Here is a 23,459-nt window from a genome sequence, read left to right on the forward strand (position 1 = left end):
ACTGTGCTCTGGCAGACAGCAAACCAGGTTCTCAAGGTGCTGATATGTAGGACCTAGAGGTGAAATGTAGTTTTCCTGTACACAATGGCACAACTGTTGTTCTAATTCTTCTTAAAATTCTCCCAAGACAAGTTTCATTAATGGCCTTATAATGAAAAATTCTTTAAGTATTCCAATAGTGCAAGTATTCTGGAAAAGAAATTTCTGATCAAGAATTATTCACATGTAATCTTTAATATTGCACTGAAACAACAATTTATTTCAAAGCCAAATATTAAGAGTTTTGGCTACAGCTCACCTCTCCATTTCAAATAAAAGCGCAGAATATTAAACTACTTCCCACATGCTGTTAAATAAAGCATATATTTCTAACCAAATTTGGATTCTCAATAATTTGTGGAGGTTATTTAAAGAACTGATTCTGGATATGCAGCACAACTCTGATTTTTCATAAAATTATCATAGGATTAGAAGCAAACAGAATGCTGGGCATAGTCACTAAGGCATACTATTAGAATGTTCATCATAAGGCTACTTGCTTCATGGACTAATGAAAGGACAGCACTGACTACAGACTCAACATGATTTCAGGAAATGAAAAACTAAATTATACATATGATGGTGATGTTTGCCTACGATTAAGAAAAAAGTCATGCAAATTTTGTTTGATCCCCATATTTTATTAACAAATAGTCTGGCTGGCCTTCACTGCGGTGTGAGTATAATTAATCTTTCACCTTTACCATTATGCACCAGCCGTGAAGGGCTAAGAGACTTACTTTCAAAGTCCAAGAAAAAATGTGCTGCATTGTGGTCTATGTCCCTGGTTAGCACCTTAATGAGATTACCCATGCCAGCAAACCTAAAAATAAAAATGGCAACATCATTTAGTTCCAGTAAAAAAAAAGTTCTAAGCAGAGGCCTGGGATTCGGCAAAGGCTGGCTTGCTCATAATTACAAACAGGTGCAGGTTTATATGCTTCTGGCATTGAAAATTTGGAACAACAAAAGCACAGTTGGCTCTGAGTTTATAGCTCTTGTCCCTCTTTCCCGCATATCAAAAAGTTACATAAAGCAAAATTGGAAAAAAGATTAATTTTTACATATAACTTACAATATTTACATTTGATTAATATCTATGCTAGTGTTACTCCTTTAAAATGTTTGAGGCATACATTCTCAATTTAAATTAACAACAAAAATAGATTTCTCAACTAAGTAAGTATCGAGACCATTGTTTGTAAATAATAGGAATATTGTCCTTGCAGAATCAAATCCTATTGGGAACACAAGGAAGACAGTATTCATACCACACTTAACCATTAAAGACTGAAGGGAGATATCAATTAATGACCCATTTTTAAAATTTTACCACATAAGCTAGTATTTCTTACGTTTTCTATACTCCTAAGATTAATCAAACTTTTTATTATTTAACTCACAGATGGATTATTTAACAATATCAATGGTATACAAAGTATGTAACTTAGAAATTAGGTTAACACAGCAAACACAAAGGGAGCCAACAATTATTACAACTCCGTAAGTTTGTAGAAGAAAAATAATGCACTGGTATAAATCTTGCCCCAAGAATTTGCCATGACTCAGTGAGGGTGAAGGTGGAAGGAGGGGTCGGGAACATCCAGGAAACCAGATTCAAATCCTGAAGCTGCAGTAACTATAGGGAAGGCCGACTATGGTATCACAGGCTCCCCAGACCCTCCCTTCCCCCAATCTCCATACTTTTTCTCCAAATATGGAACTACTGGTAAATGTAAATTAAACAAAATACAAAAGTAACTATTTTTATCAATGAAAGAAAACACCTTATTACAAAAAATCGGAAAAGAGCACTCTGGCCACCTGTGCTGCATGCCCTTCCTCCACCTACTCTCTGGACGATGGCATATGTCCCTAACTTGAAGCCTCCCAAAGAGGAAATAACAGTATATGTACAACAGTTATTTGCTTCAGAGATCAAAATCTGATGGACTGACATACACTTCTCAGAAATGTTAAAAGCAACCTAATTTATTCACAAATAAATACTGAAGGATCCCCTTTCTTTTAAAATAATTCCCCCTACGGGACAGGTAGAGATCTATGTTATTTTTGATGTTAAAATCCCTATTACACAGAATTTCACTGGAAAGATTTTGTACAATGTATGACACAGATGGATTAGCTGAAATTAAAACTAAAAGAAAACTACTTCATCTTGTTATACACTGTAAAAAGTTTAAAAATACCAAGCTTTTATATATAAGGAAAAATATAACCATTTTCCAAAATCATCACAACCAAATAATTACCCCAAATTGTTACTAAATCTATTCAATAAAATTTTTAAGGAAAAAATATTTCACAGCTTCAATTTTTAAAAGCTTTCAAATATATATGGAATATCTGTTTCCAAACATCTATAAATTCTCTAACAGGACAAAGACCAATTATACAAGGAATTATCCAGTAGCATCAACTTCAACCACAGATGGAAAATCAGCATGAGAAAGGACTGTAATTGTCTTTAAGAGAAAAAGGCAGTACACCATTTGGTGTTAAAAGAATTTAGTCTGAAATCAAACCAAAAATTGCAACTCTAGCTAAATAGCTGCTTGCCCTTGAGGATGCTAGTTAACCTTCCCCAGTAACATACACATTTCCTAGTAACCACCTTAAAGGTTCCTATGAGAGGTCAATGAGACTAAACAATGACTTATCAGCACAGTGTACGGCACACAGAAAGCATTCAATAAAAATGCTGGCTGTTGTTATAATCTCAAAATCACAAAATAACTTTTAAAAAATAATAATGGCTCTATTTCTTTTAACACAAAGCAGCATCTTCAATCTGTCAATGAATTTCAATATTATAAGTCAGAGTAGATCACAAAACCCACTTTTAGCTCACTTTTGTCAAGAATACTGCTAAAACGCCATCCTAAAATCAGTCCTATGAGACATCCATCAGGAACAGGAGAGAGGGAGAAGAGACAGATTTAAGTTTCCTTACCTCTGTACTTGCGTGCACACAGTTGATCCTCAGGGAAAATACTGAAACTACCCAAGTTTGTCTGCTCCACTTTCCTACACCTCCTTCTGCAAATTTCTTCCACTATTTGGTCCCTCTTTTGAGGCACCCCAACCTAACTCCCCTCACCCTGGATCATACTGGTCCTGACCTCTTCACACTTCACAAGTACTCAAAGATTCAGAATTTTTTTTACCTCTTCATTCCAAACACTGACTCTTAGAAAATGGCCCAGCTCATCTAGTTCAGGTTTCTCAACCTCAGCACTATTAACATTTGGGGCTGGGTAACTCTTCTCTTGAGAGGGGTCTGTCTCACACTGTAAATCTTCAGCAGCATCCTGGGCCTCTACACACTAGATGTCAGCAGTAACCCACCACACAAGCTGTGACAACCAGAAATGATTCGGGATAGTTCCAAATATCTCCCAGGGGGCAAACCCCACAGCACATGATGTGGGCTGCTGTGTAGGCAACCCACATCATGTGTGTCTCTTTGAACAAAAATTCATGGAATTTTTCAAAGGTCTGGAAACAGTTCATTACAATATTATCAGTTGCCATTCTATAAGAATAAACAAAAAATAAAAACCGTAACCCTGTTGTCTTGCATAGTTTAACTCTTCAGTCAAAAACAAAATAAAACCAAAAAACCTCTCCATCCCCTCAGCGTGAATGATTTCAATGAATATGACCTAACAGCTACTTGTCAGTTCAAACCCCACAATTCAAACTCTGCCACTTTCAAGCTTTGTGACTTTAGTCAAGTTTCCTAACTTCTCCATGCCTCAATTTTCTCATCTGTAAAATGTGTATAATAATAATATCCACTGCAGAGGATTCATAAAATCATTAAATGGGTTAATATGAGCAAAACATTTAGTACCATGCCTGGCAAAGTGTTTGCTGCTCTCACCACGGCTGCTGTCAGAGAAACCTTGACTGACCCACAGGATCTGTTTCCAGCAGCAGAACCTGTGGATGTGAGGTTTTGGAGCCTGTGGCAGCCGTATTTCCTGCCCTAGAAGAAGCCAGTCTTTTACAAAAGAATGAAGCCAACGTGCAGTGGAGAGTCACAGAAAGTGTCCTCAAGTCCTTAATTTCTGATTCCATTTGTTCCCAAGTTTCAGCTGCCATTTGCCTCAGTTTAGTTGTTAGATTTTCCTCTGGTTTTAAGAGATCCTAGTTTCTTTCAATCAATTTCCCTTTTAGCTTTTTAGTTAAGCTGGGCCTCTGTCATTTGCATCTAAAAGAGCTCTAATATGATTTCTAAATTTTAGATGAATAAATAAATCTGACACAAAAGATTTTCCAGATTATATAAAACTTGGTCCAAAATACTGATATACTTTAGAGGCACTAATTCAAAGTAAATAATAAAAATTACAATTTAGGATAATAAACTCCAAGTCTTAACAATCTGAATTTAGGAGGAAAAAGCTAAAGAATTTTCTTTCGATTTACTTTTTTATTGTAATCTTGGATTTAAACTAAATATTAAAAATATTTACTAAATAAGCTAAGAAGAAATTTGATACATAGAAGTCAGATATAGTTTACTTCAAGTGTTTGCAATATTTCTTGTGGATATTTGTGATTACGGGCTCTTATGTTATATGTTTGTTTCAAAGTTGGCGGCTTATCTGGAAAGGAACATGCTCTTCCTGGCTGGTAGTCTGTGGAATGTATTTCTGAGCTCACAAAAGGCATTTAATAAATACATTAGACCATCTTCCCATAAAAAATTTGAAAAGAAATTTCCGTAACTACAATAATAGAAGCCACTAGAAACACAACTACATCATACAGTTAATAGGCTACTTCAACTCTCTTCCTAGAAAATTCCTAAGATGGGGATATGTGTATAAAAACAGATGATTGAACTTGGTGTACCCCCCAAAAAATAATAAATAAATAAAATTTAATTAAAAAAAAAGATTCCTAAGAGATGCTATTACTTCATTTATGCTTTTGGGCTCAGGGTGGTTTTATAATGCTGTCTCCTCTTCCTAGAATGATACTTCCAAGGACTTTCCCACGGCTGGCTTCTGTTCACCTTCGGGCCTCATCTCAAATGCCCCCTCTTCAGAGAGGCTTTTGTCTGCCAACCTCGCCAACAATAGCTGCACCTCCGCCCCATTATCTTCTATCACATCGCCCAACTCACTCCTTCAGCATACCTAACACAATCTGAATGACTGTTTGTTTAGTGTCAGTTTTTTCCACATCGAGTTTATAAATTTAATAAATACTTCTTGGTGGGGGAAGAAAGAAGAAAAACTCATAAACATACTGACAAGATTCACTACAAATTATGGTTTCTTAAACTTGGCACTATTAACATTTGAACCATGTAATTCTTTGTTGTGGGGGCTGTCTCATACATTGTGGGATGTTCACCCATTAGACACCTGGTATCACCGCAACACCCAGCTGTGACCACCAACACCGTCTCGAGATATTGCCAAACATTCCCTAGGGGGCAAAACTGCCCCCAGTTAAGAACCACTGCTTTAAATGTGTGACCACAGACATGAAGTTCACTCTCAGGTTAGCCTTGCAATCCTACTCCTACCTGGAGTCACTCTACTCTCCCCTCCACCAGCTGACCATTCCCCAAGGCTTTTAAAGAAAATATCCTCAAACCTCCAACAATCGTCTTCCATCCTCACATGAAGAAATGACTTCCCTACATTTTTTACCCCCCAAACAAGAAAAGGAAACACCCGCTACCCTTTCTATCCCCCTTTCTTCATCAGTAACCACCCACTTTAGCTCGGCACCTGCTCCTGACAGACCACCTTTCCTCAGGGGCACTCATTCTCCTGTTCTCTAGACAAAAAGCAAGGCTTCGCGTCCCCTCCACGACCACACCATCCTGCCTGTCCTCTTGATAGCAACCTGTCAAATTAGCTGTCCATAGTTACATCTTCCTACTTTTCCACTTCTCATTCTCTCAACTTATTCCAATCTGGCTTTTATGTCCACCACTACGATGAAGCTGGTCCCTGTCAAACTCACCCAAACCCGCATCTGGAGAAATCCAAAGGGCAATTCTCCCACCTCAACTCACTGGACCTCTTAATAGCCTTTGACCCAATTTATCATTTGCTCCTTCCTGACACACTTTCTTCATCTGACATTTAGGACAACACATTCTCCTGAGTTTCCTTCCCGCCTTGTGGCTATTCTTTTTCTGTATCCTTTCCTTTGGCATACATGCAGTTATTTCTCCCTTCTTAATAAAAAACAAAAACTTATCTTGATTCTGTTTCCCTCAGCAGATCCCACCCTATTCCCTGCTTCTCTGTGCAGCAAATTCCTTAAGAAGAATTGCCCACACTCATTGTCTTTTACTTCTCTCCTTCTACCCTCTCTTAAGCCCACTCCAACCTGGCTTTTTGCCCAGTCCTATACCACCAAAATTGCTCTGGTAAGGTCATCAAATAACATCCATTGCTAATTCCAATGGTCAATTCTCAAGTCCATACCTTCTTTCACCTGTCAGGAGCATCTGACATAACTGACACTCCCTCCTCAATATACTTTTATCATTAGCTTAAAGGATACCCTGTCTCATCTCCTTCACTGCTATACCAGCCCAGTTCTTGCCACCATCACCTCTTGCCAGGATTACTTCAAAAGCCTCCTAACTGCTTCTATCTTTGCCTCCTACTACAATCTCTTCTTATTATAACAGGGAAAACAATCTTTTAAAAATACAAATATAGACCACATCCTTTCTCCACTCAAAAACATGCAGTGGCTTACTGCTACACTCAGAATAAAATCCAAACTCCTTACAGGTTGTATCAAACCTGACTTACTCTGGCCTCATCTCCCACCACTCTCCACAACAGCCTGTTGCAGTTTCCCTAACAGGGCAAGATTTCTCTCTCCTTGGAGCCTCTGAACCTATTTTCCCTGGCCTGGAATGCTCTGTCTACAGACCTTTAAATGACAAGCTACTGCACTGCATGTGGTTGTTGCTTCAATTAGACCACCTCGGAGGGCGAGCGTTTCCTTCACCAATCCATCCATAGCACCACCTCCGCTCTCTCCTCGCCATCCCCTTCCCAAATTCATGGTAATTACCACCTAACACACGTTCATTCCTCTGATTACCTGTTTAGTCTGTCTTCTACTACAAGGTGAAGTTTCAGGAGACAAGGGCTTTGTTTTGTATACTACTCTACCCCGAGCACCTAGAGTAAGGCTTAGGATGTTGTAGGTAATAATCATTATTTGCATAATAATTGCATGATTAAAAATACACACAAAAAACAAAAAATTGTCTGTAAAATTACAGGAGTATTCCAAGGAGGAGAGAAGAATGACCAAAATAAATACCGACAACTGAAAACTCTGGGTTGAAAAAAAGAAAAAAAAAAGGTCTGAGAATTCACGAAGAGCTCACTGCCTTCACAGTCAAATAAATGAAGACAGTCCTTCCCTTCCCCCACGCCTCCATAAAAACTATTAATTTTATGTACAATTATTAAAAAACTTTTGAAATGTTAAATTTTAAGGAAATTAAACTGACATATACTATGATATCAAGAAAATTAGAGTTTGCCAAGATAACTTAGGAAGAACATAATATCCTCCCATAGCCATGAATATGGCTCCAAAACACAAATGAAAGAATGGAGACTAGCTCGTATCAAAATTCTGCTCTCTGGAAAACTGAACAGCACGCATAACATTAAATAGAATAAGCTTTAAAATGTGGGTTTAAAATTTACTTTCCTTTACACCATATATCCTCCAAAAAATTCCTATTTGGGAATTCTTCACATCTTCTGATAAAAAATTAAAAGCAGAGTGTCAATTCTGCTCCCTCAAAATTTTACAAGGAGGACAAACTCCAAAATCAAGCCAATATCCATTATCATCTTCAACTCAAATAAATGAATAAAGAACGCAAAGAAATATGAAGTGTTAAGAGAAAAAGAAGATACCAAAACATACTTTGTTCTTTCTAATAAAGCTTCCGAACAATAGATTTCATAAGAATGCTTTAATACAACCCCATTTCTTCCAATTTATGGTGACTAAAAATGTGTGAATGTGAAAAAACTTGTCAAAATGATCACTAGAAACTACCATCCATTTTTAGTGTTGAAGACAAATAATTTCTTATATTGCCCCAAGCTCTGAATCCTAAGCAAAATGGTCTTCTAGAAAACATATTACCATACAGTGTTCCTGAACTATCTTCTGTTGCACATGAAATATTACTTACTATTAAATATGCTATTTCTCGATCTTACAGATATTCAGACCTGCAGAAATAAGTGAAAGTCTTTAAAACTGACAAGATAGTGGGGTAGTCTAAAATTCAACTATGCTTCTGCTTTACTTGTCTACCAAGAAATTTCTGGGTCTCCTATATAACATGTACTGTGACTCTGAAGCAATATTAACACAATGGAAAATCAATAATGAAAAATATGATACAATGTTCACTGACAATGGTACACATGATGAAGGCCAGGAGTGACTGAAGAATCACAAGTTCACACTCTTTGGTTGTGTATTCAGAAACCATAACACAAGATAACATAACAAAAGGTAGTATTTTGCACAAGCAAAAAAATAATGAATCGCTTTGATAACTCTCCTTCCAAAGACAAACTACCAGAGATACAAAAGTCTGGAATTGCTCTGTTGTATATTCAACCAAGTACTTCTCACATGTTCAAAAATGTTTTAACCTAAAAAGTATCAATATTGTACTCTGAAGATAATTAACACCAACAGCAAAAAAAAAATCACTAATAACTTCCACCTGCTGAAGGCTGTTGACGAAATAACCAAATTGATGTGATCTAAGAGAACAATTACAGAAATATTATAAACGAACTGCAGAAGTGACTCCAGGAGTAATCTAGCAGCTGACAATAATGCAAGAATAAAAAATTTTCAATATGCCAAACTGTTAAGACCTATTACAATTAATAACATTATACTAATTAAATTTTGATAAATTTTCAGATTTATTCATGTATCTCAGAAATTTATTCTATGATGATTTTCATCTTTGGCCTTAGATGAATATTGATTATTGGCCAAATGTGTATTTGGTGTACCCCTGATACAAGTACACAAAGGAAATATTCAACACAGGGCAGAGTTAACATTCAATAAACATCTAATGAATTAACTTAATAACTGTAAACAGGTGGATCCAATAGTATCTCTTTCTTGTGAAGCATCAGTTAGGTACATAATGATTTAAAGGAGAGGTATAATCATACTTCCTTCTTAGCTTCTGATATGGCTGCAACTAACATTAGGAACATAGCAATTAATGGTATTAAACATAATAATTTTATATAAGAAGTTGAAAACCCCCAATAGTTGAGTGCCAGTATAATGGAGAGAAACAACCAACTCAAGCAAGTCTACCAATAAAGCATCTGTAATAACTATCGTGACATTATGCTACTTGCTCTCCTGACGGCACTGCAAATGCACATCACACCCTAACCTTCTTGCACCTACATCTCCACTTTCCTTCCCCACTTTCTTCCCAATAAGAGAAGCTGCTAAACAGCATCTTTTGTTCTAACACCATGACAATGACTGGCAACAATTATCTGTTCATTAAATGGCAGATTTCCCTTCGGCTCTTGCCCTTGCTGTTATCTCATCTTTTTTTTGTGTGGTAAACATGTTTAAGCAGAACCAGAGCTCCCAGGACTGCAACTCTCTCCCCAAGTCTGGTTCCACTGAACTTGAAAAATAAGTACACTCAGCATTCTCTCTGGGACTCTAGAGTCATAGAGCTTTTTGTTCCCCTCCCACCTGTACCCCAACAGCATGAGCTATCCAAGAACAAAAATTCTAAGAGGAAGCATGAAAATGCTGTTATTGTCGTCCTTAAACCCGAGGAGTCAAAGAGGTGGACTGTGCCAGTTATTGACCTATTTCTCACACCCCCAAACCCATCCTTCTACAATCTGCTTTGTGATACTGGGACAAGCAAGCTGTAAAGTGTATGTCCCAGACTACTTTGTCAGCTGACTTCTCAGTAAATTCCATCAGTGGGAGCCACTAAAAGAAAACTGGAAGGTGGGAAGAAAGAAGGTTCCTCTTTCTGTTTTTCAAGTCCTGGCAGCATTTCCTGTAAGCAAAAGACAGCTATGGTTCTAAGCTCTAGCTTCTTGTGGAACTCCTGGCAGCAGTGAAATGCCTGGCCCCCTTCAGAGGTCTATGCTTCCAGCCTTCCTCCTTCATGCACCTAAATTCTGCCTAACCCACCTCTTGCCTTTTGTTCCCCCAGCTTTAGAAGTGATGGTTACTTCCTGTGGCTACCATTAATATCTAAGTTACCTCTTGTGATATAATAAAAAATGTATATTTGGTCTTTATCAGTGGTTCCTAACACAGAGCTCCTAAATCCCTTGGAATTTCCCGGGTGGCAGGAGCCTCTTTTGTTGTTGTAGATAACTCTTGGGAAGCCCTTAGGTAGCTGCAAGATGGGAACTGGTTGCCACAAAGACCAAGGCAGGACTAGAGAGCTGGAACTTTCAGCCCCATCTCCTGACCTCTGGGAAGGCAAGAAGGACTGGAGATTCCCACAGAGCTGGGATTCAGGCTGGGGCGGCCTGCCTCCATGCGCCCTCAGCCATTCTGCTCTACTGAAACACAGGCTGATGTTGAATCACAGAGAGCCTTGATGTCAGGTTAAGGAATTTTATTCTCTACAATGAATATAGTCTCCATTCTCTAAAATGGAAGGGTCATGGGTGGCATTAAACATTTTTTAATTTTAAAAAAGAATTGTTTGATCATCAGCCTATGATTTATCATCAATAGCCAACGATTTATCATTTTACATAATGAAGCCTCCCGGCTGGTAAATACATCTACATGCTGGGAGGGTGGCACCGCCCAACTCTACCGGGACAGAAGCATCTACGCTCACGATACTTCCAGACCTCACCCTATGTAGCTCTTCATCTGGCTGTTCATTTGTACCTGTTATAAAATCCTTTATAATAAATTGGAATGATTAAGTAAAGGGTTTCCCTGAGTTCTGTGAGTCATTAAAGCAAATTATTGACCCTGAGGATGGGGTCGTGGGAAGCCCCAATTCATAACTGGTTGGTCAGAAGTAGAAGAGGCCTAGGAGGGATTTCCCAGGTGGCGCAGTGGTTAAGAATTCACCAGCCAATGGAGGGGACATGGGTCTGATCCCTGGTCCGGGAAGAACCCACATGCCGCAGAGCAACTAAGCCTGGTGTGCCACAACTACTGAAGCCTGCGTGCCTAGAGCCCGTGCTCTGAAACAACAGAAGCCACCGCAATGAGAAGCCTACATACTGCAATGAAGGGTAGCCTCCACTCGCCACAACTAGAGAAAGCCCCGCACACAGCAACAAAGACCCAATGCAATAAATAAATTAATTAAAAATTAATTAATTAAAAAAAAAAAGAGGCCTAGGACTTGTAACTGGCATCTGGAGTGGAGGGCAGTCTTGAGGGACAGAGCCCTTAACCTGTGAGGTCCACACTCACTCCACATAGTTAGTGTCAGAATCACAGTGAACCATAGGTCACCTGGATGGTGTCCGGAGAGTTGAAGAATTGGTTGGTGTGAGGAAAAAAAAATCCCACACATTTGGTGTCAGAGGTGGTGCTGGAAAACAGTCCAGAATTGGGGACAGAAATGTGGTAAGTAAAAACACAGACCTAGCATCCTCTTTTTGCTCAGGCTTCCAACACTTGTGTAAATAAATTCATATATTAAATTTCCTGTTTTAAAATACCTAGCAAGGTTTCTGCTCTCCTGGCTGAAATTTGACTTATACAAAGGAACTCACAGAGAGTAGCTTAATTCATAACCTTACCGACACTATTTAATCTATCATCACCAGGTATTAGTGTAGCTCTTAATAAAGTGATTCTTCTTACTCTACAAAATATAAAGAAGGAGAAGCAGGATGCGGGTACTCCTGGGTGCCCAGCTACAATACCAGCACAGTAGTACTAAAATCTCACCATGAGTCCCTAGCACATGTCAAGATCAATATATTTTATTAGTTTAGTAATTACAAGGAATTAAGTTACTTGCCTCTAAGAAATGTGACATAAGCAAAGAATGGAATGAAAATCAGGAGACTTGATTTCTAGTTTTGACTCTATCACAAAATGTGTGACTTTACACAGGTCAGTTTACTTGTTAGACTGAATCTCTCACATTTATTCTAGCTACGAGTCTACATATAGTATGATACATCTTTCCTAATGCTGACATCTAGTGGACACACTTAAATTTAGTATTTAAAAATGAAAAACCTTAGTTAAGCTATTTTAAATAAAAGATTCACTAGGATGCCTGGCTATGTGCAATAAATACGATAAATTAGGAGACAAATATTGCTCCTTAGGTGGAAGTGAACCATAATAAAATAGTATTACATCAGACCGTCACGACATCTTTGAGTATGATTCAAAGATTACTAGTACTAGTACTCTTCCATGCATCCAGCCATTAAAAATTAAACCGTCAATGCAAATTAGCTACCTGAGTTGCAAATTTAGAAGAAAGCAAAGATGCTTTCTGCTCTAATGTCCTGCATTCAGGGACAGACACAGGTTATGAGAAGAACTAGTACAAAGTTCTAAGGTAAATAATTTAGGAGTGTACAGGATGGTGTGTGATGGAAATATGAAAAACAAAAAACAAAAAAAAACCCTAAAACTCAAAATTACCTATTTTATAAGGATTTATTATGAAATTTTAAAAATATGATCATTGAACAAAAATAGTATACTGAACTCACTTTTTAGAAATTTACCACTATTCTGAAATCCATGAAAAATTATATATACTTATATATGGTAAAATATACATATTAAAATGCAAGAGAATGATAAACACAAAATTTAAGATGCTTGTTATCTCTGGCAAGGGACAAGCCATAGGACTGAGAAACTTCAAAGGTTTAGGGAATACTCTAGTCCCTCAATTTCTGGTGAATTTATGGGAGTCTTTTATTTTTAGGCTTTTCAATTCACAAATAAAGGTATACATTCCTTTGTCTGTATCAATAATTCTAAAAATTTTAAAACATAGTCACTGATGCTGAGAGAAGACATGTGACTCATTCAAAGATGCTCAACAAAAACGACCAGATTGGAAATCAGGTGTCTGAGCTCTTCCAATACACATGCAACAATGCATGGATGGTCTATTAAATGAAAATCTTATCATTATATAAAAACTTAACTTCTATATCTAGTTGTTTACAGTGCCTAGTGGTTGCTGTTGCTGTTTTAAATCAAACAATCTTTCCTTAGCTCCTATTTGCCAATCACTGTGACAGATACTGAATATGTGGCATTGAAGAATTCAGAGACAGGTGGAAGAGACTAGACAAGACAATGGGGCATGCTTCCACACAGAAGCATGCGAACGACTCTACAAACACACAGCAAAAGGAACACCTAACCAAAGGCTTCCCAAAGGAGCTGATTCTTAATTTTCTTATTTTCTATCTCTTCAAATTAGGAAATAATTCAAACATTAAAAAATATCATATTCACATACTTTACCATCCAGCAATAACTTTTTGCCATATTTGCTGCAGAAACTGGCCTACTTTTTTTTGTGCAGTTAATCTCCCAACCTCCCCCAACCAACTTTCCTCTCTGCCCCTCCCACATCTCCCCTAAGGTAATCAGCATCTTTGAAAATATGCTTCCTTTCCAAACATACTATTCTGCTTTTCAATTTTCATAAATGATACATTGTCTACATTGCTTTAAAACTCAGTTTTCTCACTCAATGGTGTTTTGAGAATTATCCACATTCGGTTATTTTAGATGTTACATACTATCCCACTGTTCAAAGAAACCAGTTTGTTTATTCATTCCCCTACTGAGGGACAATGAATTTCCAACTTTTCTCTATTAACAAATTATGCTTTACACACACTACACATACTTGTGTCCATGTAAAAGAGTTCCCACAGAACAGTTATTTAGAAATTAAAAGGCAGCTTTAACTTTACTGGATTGTGCCAAACTGCTCTCCAAAGTACTTCTATCAGTGTACTGCTCCACTAGTAAAAGACTTCCTCTCTCCTAGCCTCCAAAACCTCAAGCTTTAATTTTTAGATTGTGAAATATGTTTTAATTTGCCTTTTTTTGACTATCGGTAATAAATGTGCATTTCTTTGTATGTTTATAGGCCATTTATAAAATGTAAATCCATACCCTTTGCCACTTGTGCCAATTATTTTTTCCACTGTCTCTGCTCTACACCTACCTTTGGATACACTACTCCATGCTGCTGGGGCTTAAGATGTGCAAACGCCATTCCCTGGACACCCCTGCCAGCTGGGTTCCTATTAGGCTATTTCAACAAGAGGCACTAGAGGGTGAAGAGGAGACTGCAGAAAGAGAGAACTTCCTGTTTCTAGCCAGGACAGACTAGCAGTTGCTGTAGGAGCAGTCTGGATGGGGTGACCCCGGTATCCAACGCCTCAGTTAGACAGAAGGCTGCAGGTTCCAGACCAGTGGTGGTAGCAGATTATCTCTGGTAGCAGCGGCAACATCCCATCTTTTTTGTCACTGTCTTCCTCTCCTTCCTTTTGCTCTTCCAGTCTTTCTAATACCTTTATAACCAATCCTCTATATTAAATTCCCTCTGTTTGAAATACTCAGAGTAGTATGTTTTCCTAACTTGATTCCAACTGATATACCACCCATTTTTTTCCCCAACTGGGCTTTAGGAATTCTAAATAGGAATTCTGAATACTAATCTTTTGATGCTTATATACATGGCAAATACTTTCTCCTAGCCTGTAATAGGTCTTAATTTTGTTTATGGTGCCCTCTGTCACATGCAATCCAATTTTTCATCATTTTTTTGTGGTCTGTGCTTATTGTTTAAGTAATGCATCACCCTCAAAACTGCTTTAGCAATTCTTGGCCTTTTATTCACTTATGTGATTGTCAAGTTCTACAAAAAAAATCCTGTTAGGACTTTGATTTGATTTTGCATTAAATATATCATTCTGAGACAAAACTGCCATTTTTATAAAATATCAACCATTTTTTCATTTAATCTATGATTATGGTATATTACAGAATATATTTCCTACTGCTAAACCATCCATGCATTTCTAGAATCAACTCTATTTGGTCATTTAAAGAAATGTATATTCCCAGATTTGGTTTGCTAATATTTTACTTTGGATTATTACATAAGACTGACCAATAATTTTTCTCTCTGTTCTTGTCTGGTGTTGACATTTTATATATCGGCTCTTTCTATTCTATAGAACAGTTTATAGAAGACAGAGCACATCAGTTCCTTGATGGGTTTTATGGGAAAGTTCTTCCAAACATCTTTTTCACCTTTGAAACTCTAGCCTCCGGCAGACATTCTATTACACGCTCACTACTCAATAAACATTAGTTGAGTTAACAAACGAATTAAAATTCAAGTAAAAAAAAGCTTGTTCATCAAAGCAGAGCATATCTCAACTAAATGCATCCCATAAAAGGTATAGCTTTAGGTCTAATGAAACAAACTGCAGCTTTATACCAAGTAGGGAGTAAGCTTATGGAATGTGTTATCTACCAAGGAATAACTCAAACATAAGCACCACAAAAGCTGAGAAACTCAATCAAGGGCAAAGTTAACAGGCAAAGGTTTACTGCTAACACATTAAAGCTGGTCTAGACAGCAATGATAGTTTCCCACAACACTCTTCATCCCACTGAACTAATAATCTTCATTGGTATTTCTCATGTATTACAGCAATGAGAGCCAAAATTCTTAAAATCTTGATCCTAAAAACCAAGAGTCATCCTCAGAAAAATCACGTTTTAATATATACTTTGGCATGGAGGTTAAGGGCTACAGAGACATTCTCATCCACTACACAGAAACATTCTGCTTCACCCTCTGATTTCTCTCCCAGCCACCAAACTACAGCAAAAAGGACGAGAAACTTGGGCCTCACTCCCAGGTAGGGAGGTCTCAAGGTAGTGAAAGGATGAAATACGAACCTGCCATGATTCTTTTCCCCTCAGAGATTTCAGAGGAGGAGGGAGAGGGGAAAGCAGGAGACCTCCAATCTCAAGGAAATCTGCCAGTATTTGATATATAGCAATAAGCATTTCTAGTTATCATACTATGACTGAAACGGTTACGAGGCTCTTAAAATTTGTCCTTTGACCTCCCTGGCAGTCCAGTGGTTAAGACTCCACACTTCCTGAGTCAGAAAGAGAAAAACAAATACCATATATTAACACATATGCGGAATATAGAAAAATGGTACAAATTAACCGATTTGCAAGGCAGAAATAGAGACACAGGTGCAGAGAACAAACATATGGACACCAAGTAGGAAAAGTGGGGAGGGTTGGGGGGAAATGAATCGGGAGATTTGGATACCAAATTGTACACTCTAAATATATGCAGCTTATTGTATGTTAACTGTATCTCAATAAAAGTTCTTTAAAAATAAACAAACAAACAAACTCCACACTTCCACTGCAGGGGACATGGGTTCATTCCCTGGTTGGGCAACTAAGATCCATCATACCTCATAGTGCAGCCAAAAAAATAAAAAAAAAAATTTTAACTGTTTTTCTACTTTCCCCCATAATTTGAATTAAAAGATAAAGTATTCTCTGAAGTAAGAACTCCCCACGCCCCCTTTTTTTTGGTGGACTGTGGTTTCCTCTCAACATTAATAGCCACCATGAGGAGTGAATCACATCAGGCAAAATGGCTTAATATCCAATCATCAACGAATAAGAGACTCTTAGACTAGGAAGGAACCACCCACATTGGCCTTGGACTTTGAGCTTCCAGAACAGTGAGAAATAAATTTATGTTGTTTATAAGCCACCTAGTTTATGATACTTTGTTAAAGCAGCCCAAACTAAGACATACTAAAATACAAGACTCAAGCTTGACCATCTAACCTTAGTAAGAACTTATTCTATACTCATCTAGCCTCTGCTTAAATACTTTACTCCGCATGCCTACATCTAAAGAGTAAGTTATTCTGTTTTCATTTTTAGACTTGAGGCAATTTTTAAAAACTTTTCAGAAACATCAGCCAATAAATAATTGCGAGGATTTAGCTTCTGAAAGAGCTTTATTTAGAAGGGTTTATTTAGGAAATATTCATCATAAGGACCTTCTTAATAAACATTACAGACTGAAAGAACTAACAATAGAATCATTTTTCCCTGAGTGACTATAACTTTTATATTCAAAGCACCTTGGAGAGGTGCTAACTGAAAGTAATTACTAAATGAAAGTCAATGAATGAGATCTCACTGCGTCCCACATAATATGCTAAAATATTATAGACACAGTACTATCTCATAAAATCCTGAACTATTTTTGGTGGTTGGTTAGCATCATAATCCTTATTTTACCTCTGAGCAACGTGAAGGTCAGAAAGATTAAGTAACTTGCTCAAGGCGAACAATTACTAAACAATGAAGCTGGAATTCTCACTGGGGCAAATCTGGCTCCCAACAGTTCTCTTAACCATTTTGCCATATTGTTTCTTAGGCACAAATAAAAGTACACATAATTTATCCAAAAGAAGTTCAGAAAAATGTCAATTATTCCTGAAAGAAATTAATTCAATACCAGCACTAAAATTTCTAAATAATGAATAAAACTGTCACAGAAAAAAAATTTCAAGAAAAAAAAGAAAGATGACTAGAAAAAGACAACAGATGTTAGCTAAGATATGTCCTTAAATATTTCTCTACCTTGTCAGACCTTTCTGTTTGAGCCTGGCACGCTAAAGGAATTTAAAAGGAATTTAAATGTTTTCCTTGTTCCTGAACTTAAATTAAAATCTCTTACATATAACTCCTCCAGGCTCCTCATAAGCAAACAGAATACAAAAACAAAATATAAATTTTCTCTTCTTAGTAAGCACATAAGTTTTAAGCTATATACTTCAATAATTTTCTACATTTATAAATAAGTATTTCTTAATAATGCTAAAAAGGCTCCAACAGAGGTCATTCGTTACACTTTGATCTTTCAGAGGTGGCGGTAATTATAACCACTTCTACATGTCTTAAGTATATTTTAAAAAATAGTACTTTACTTCAATTAGAGAGTAAACAGATTCCCTGAGAAATTTAACAAGCATATTCCATAATTATTTTCAAATAACATGGCCTGATAGGTTTCACTAAATAACATTATAAAAGCTGATGTACCCAAAAACAAACAAGAAAACTGATTTACAAAACACAGGAGGTAATCTACTGTATCTTAGTATAGTGGAGCATATTAATTTTAAATGAATTTTTTGAAACCATTAAGACCATAATGCAGCATGTGTGTATCATATAAATTTTTTTGACTAGGTATGCTACCCAGTAATTACAGCTTTTACAGTTTCATATAGCATACACAAGGACAATACTTATATAAATTCAAGGTCAAATCACTTAACTACTTTGAATATTTTTACCATATAGCTAAAGTTGCTGGGAGAGAGAAAGGAGAAAGAAGGAAATAAAGGGAATGAGAAGGGATAGAAAATCTGAACCCAGAATATGAGGTTCATTGAAATGACTTGAAATCACGTAGCTCGAATTTCTGATTTCATAAAAGAATGGAACTGAGTACTAGAGAAACTTGGTGACTTGGGCAAAAGCAGCAAATTATTTTTCTTTTAAAGTGGGCTTAGTCCAACGACGCTGACAGTGCAGCTTTTGAGAAAGGCATCAGTCAGATCACACTGACAGAAAGAACCAAGGACCACAAAAAAAACAAAACAAACCACCCCAAAACCCAAATCAAAAAACCCACAAAAGTCAGACACCCCACCTTGTCCTCTTCAAAATAAATATTAGGCCTATTTTCGTCATCAACGGAACTTCAGTACATCTACCATTCCCTTTATTAGTAGTCAGCTACAAAGTACTGGACATTCAAATTTAGTGACCCCATCCCAGGCTCTTCCTAGCTTGGGTTGGCATATTCTCACATACAGTTCACACTACTGAAGTAACTGGAGGACACTCGGTGACTTTTCACAAGTCCTGACCTCTTTTTGTGCTTCCATAACACAAGCATCAGAGCCCTTACTATTTGCATCCTTCCTATGACAATTATCACATTTCTCTTGTTAGACTTTTAGCATCTCAAACCAATGTTATTTTTTACATGTTTATTTCGTGTTCCTTGAACTAGAATGCGAGTTCTTTGAAGGCAGGCACTCATCAGGGCTTAACACTTAAGCTTCTACTCCTTTTTCAACAGAATATGCTGTTGTTTCTGTGGTTACTGATCAGCAAACAGAAGTTTCTTCAAAGCTATTTTGGTTAGAATATTTCTTAAGGAATGGATGTATAGCTCTACTTCTTTAAGATTAGTGATACGGAACATAAAAAACTACACTTACTCAAATATGATAGAGAAAGAAAGGTTTAGCCGACTTTTCATTAATAGGAGTTCTTAATCTGAGGTTCAGAGAGAGAATTCAGTGATATGTGAATCTCGATGGGAAACTTCTTACTAATCTCTATATGAAATTTAGCAATTCCTTCAATCAAGATTATAGGCAACAAACCACAGTAGGATTAGAAATATCTATGAATTTGTCACTAATAAAAATCACATGTATGTTCATATTACATTACAATTACTGCAAACTCATTATTATTTAAAATTACAGTACTGGGACTTCCCTGGTGGTCCAGTGATTAGGAATCCACCTTCTAATGCAGGAGACTCGGATTCAACCTGAGGTTGGGGAACTAAGATCCCACATTCCACAGGGCAACTAAGCCTGTGCGCCTCAACTAGAGAGCCCACGCACTCTGGAGCCCCCGTGCCACAACTAGAGAGTCTGCATGCTTCAATGAAGATCCCACATGCCGCAACTAAGACCCAATGCGGCCAAAAATAAATAAATAAATAAATAAATAAATAATTTTAAAACCTCACTAAAAAAAATAAAATTACCGTAATTAGCAGAAATGTCACTAAAGCTTATTCTCTCATGTGAGAAGCATACATAATTCTCTATCAAAAATTTGTATTTTTAATATTTGTTAACTGTATTTCGATAATAACCGATTTCCTTTTTAATTCTATATATTTTACTTCATAAAACCATGGATTATTATTAGAATTCATGCAACAAAAAAATGGTTGGCAATTCCTGCACTGTAACACAGAGAGTAGGCAAGGTGATTACAATTCTAAAGAACTACCATGATAACTGTCATATCAGTTCTAAAAAAATGACAGGCAAGTTTTGAAATACAATCATCTCACAGAAAGTGACTTTAAGCTGATCGTTCTCACATGAAGAACACAAAGAATGTCCACAGAAAATTACATTTTCAACTATCCATTAACTTGTTATACTTAAAACAATTACAGGATTATAAATGGTTAGGTAACTCAGGACCTTTTAATGGTGACTATTTTTTGTTGCTGTTGTGTTCTTTACTTTCAAGACTTTATAAAAGGACCAAAATCCATTATAGGTAGAATTCTTATTTAAGAAAACATGTAAAAGTGTCTTTCCTTCTAGCTGGCTTGCAAATACATATATACATTTTATTTTTAACTACTAGAATCATGGCTTAGACCTTTCCTGTTCATCTACACTGGTGATAGCTAAAATGACTTAAAAACGAATGCAAAGAAGAACACATATCTCTCCTACTGAAAGGAAGCTGTAAAAAAAAAAGTTCTAATTAATCTACATTACTTCCCATTCTAAGTCACAAATTAAACAATATAGGGTATTTCCTACAGACATTTTTATCAGTTCAATATTATGCACAAAACATTTTCCTTAAATTATGTTTAGCCAATGCAGATTTTTATTTGAATCATAACTTTTCATTTGTATTTGAATAATCATTTCCCCCAAAGACATATTTACCTTCAGCCAGTGCTGGTGATTCTGTTCTTGTCCCTCTATCTGTTTAAAGAAAGAAAAAAGGAAGAAAGTCTAAAACATTATTATAATTTAAAACAAGTTTTAATTTTATTAAAACTAACTTTAACAACAAAGTTCATCAATGCTATCACATATCACACGCATAACTTATACATTTCCCTCCTTCGATTAACTCAACAAGTGCTTATGGAGGACTTACTAAGAGTAAGGCATTATCTTAAGCCCTGAGAAATTCCAATAGGTGATACGACACTCTAGGTGCCACCCTCAAGATATTCAAAGACAAACAGGTATACCAAGAAAAGTACACAGTTCTCATCATAGCTTATGAAGTAGGAGATAACAAGAGAGAAAAACTTAGTAATTCTTCCTTATTCTTGTAAAATTATCGAAAGAGGCATAATTCTATATTCTTCTCACAGCTTAAGTTCCGTTTCAATGCATTAAAAAATCAGTTTTATTACAGGTACTAAGACCCTTATATTCCATGACAATAACCTACTATAAGCCAGAGGCACATTTGACAAAACTCACTGAACCACAAAGTAATCTCTAGGACTGGTTTTACTATTCCAAAGCCTTATTAAACTATTTTAGGCGAAATGAAATTTTCAGAATGAGTTTATTCTAACTTTGCAACTAAGGACAACTACAGCCATATAACAAACTAGCTCAATTCACAGAGTGAGGAGAAACATTTGACTAATGTAAGTATGCATCTTCATTTGAAAATTTCTTTCCCTAATTATTTATCTTAACCCGAGTCCTAGATTAACAGATATAACAAAAATTTCTATGTATAAAAGATTGAGGGAATCAGGCACTGTCTTCCGTGTGGTAAGTAATCTGACACAGTCTTCCCAAGGCTGAAATGCGGCTGTGTGTCTCTGACAGATTAAAAACAAAACAAAACATGAATCCAGGAACCAAAAGGTGAAAAGTAGATTGCCAACCTTAGGCTCCACTGGGTTAAAAATTATGATTCTGGGGAAGAAGGGGAGGTGCTTCTGTCAGAAGATACAGGAAGAATTCTGAAGCAATAATCACATGGGACAGGAAATGAGGGGGGTAGGGAGGGGGGTCCTGTAAACTGACCCTTAACAACCATGAGGACTCCTGGTTGCTGCTACACAACAGGGACAGGAGAGAGTGTATCGAGAACCTAGCGGATGTGACTGAGGCTGCCATGCCCAGTGATAACTGTAAATGGGCAGCTGTAGCAACTATGGCCCAAAAAGCATAAAGTCACTACAGGCACTGATCCCCTGGGGAAGAAAGTCTGAGGCCCTCTACCAGGAGAATGCCTCAGTCTCTTGAAGTGCTGGCTGAAGGTGAGGAAAATCTACAATGAGTAGTGGACTGAAATAATGAACACTGTTCCACTAATCCTCCTGTTATAAGTCTAATGCAGAGACCTTTGCCAGCCACAACCTTGAAAGCTTCGTATAAGCTGGACTAAACGGCAAGCACTCAATGGAGGGTATGAGAGGGTGGGCTGTATGGGACACCTCTCATGCCCTGCCTCACATGTTCACGCTAGCTGAGGTACCTCCCCTAAGCTGCTAGCTGCACTGGTGGGGCTCACTTCCTTCTCAAAGGCTTTGCAACAGGAGATGCCTACAGGAACTCTTCCCTCATCCTTAATCGTAACGAACCTGGATGTGTGAAGGTGTTAATACCAACACCCTGGGCAACCCTGGACCAAAGGAGGGATGAGGTCTGGTAGATAAATACCCTCTTCTTCCCACCAAAAGGCATATTCTTCATGTCTTCTCAGAGGGCTTCCTCACAATTAAGCCCCAGTTGCTTACAGAAGTGACCAGGTCAATAATACACCCTTAGATTGACTTTTTCTGTTTCACTTGCCCCAGTTCTCCAATTTCTGTTTCTTGTTAATATTTTCCCAAATAAATCAGCTGCCTAAAAAGTCCCTGTCTCAGACTCTGCTTGTGGGGGGCGAAACCAGGTCTAGACATTTGTCCTTCAGGACACCACATCTCCTTCCTTTTTGTCCCACCTCACTGGATGCTCCCTCTTCATCACCTTTGCTGAACCTCCCTCTTCTCTGAAATCCCTAAATGCTGACATGTCCCAGGGCTCAGCCCCAGGTCCTCTGCTCTCTTTGTGACCTCATTCCATCTCATGACTTTCTGGATCATCTATACAGCTCAAATTTATTTATCCAGTCCAGACATTTCTCTCCATCTCTGCTCTCTCATGGCACTGCCTACTCAATATCTCCACTAGGATGTTGTAACAGATAACTCAAACTTAACATGTTCAAAACTGAGCTCCTCATCTCAAGCCTGACCTACCTGCAGTCTCCCCCATCTCAGCTGATGGCAATTCTATCCTTACAGTTCCTCAGGTAAAAACCTTGGATTCCTCTGCAACTACTCTTTCTCACACATCTCATGTTCAATTCAAATTTGCACTACCTAAAATCTTCATGCCTACTATTCTATCTCCTATTTACTCAATGTTGAAGGTTCAGCT

General features: G+C 37.3%; 1 protein-coding gene across 6 annotated transcripts in view; it reads right to left on the reverse strand.

The window, feature by feature from the left end:
* Positions 1-23,459, reverse strand: part of CYRIB (CYFIP related Rac1 interactor B) — a 147,040-nt gene that overhangs the window by 29,472 nt on the left and 94,109 nt on the right. For 3 of the 6 annotated variants that reach the window (XM_057735621.1, XM_057735624.1, XM_057735619.1), the window contains one exon: positions 20,946-20,984. Coding sequence is in view for 1 of the 6 variants with exons in the window: in XM_057735625.1 (XP_057591608.1) it covers positions 780-852 (73 nt within the window). In the remaining 5 variants the exon portion in view is untranslated. Of the gene's footprint in view, positions 1-779; positions 1,144-16,062; positions 16,157-20,945; positions 20,985-23,459 lie in introns of those variants that run through there. The other 3 variants (XM_057735623.1, XM_057735625.1, XM_057735622.1) reach the window with 3 other exon arrangements.

This window comes from Hippopotamus amphibius, chromosome 5 (genome assembly GCF_030028045.1).
Source record: "Hippopotamus amphibius kiboko isolate mHipAmp2 chromosome 5, mHipAmp2.hap2, whole genome shotgun sequence".
NCBI classification, from domain to species: domain Eukaryota; kingdom Metazoa; phylum Chordata; class Mammalia; order Artiodactyla; family Hippopotamidae; genus Hippopotamus; species Hippopotamus amphibius.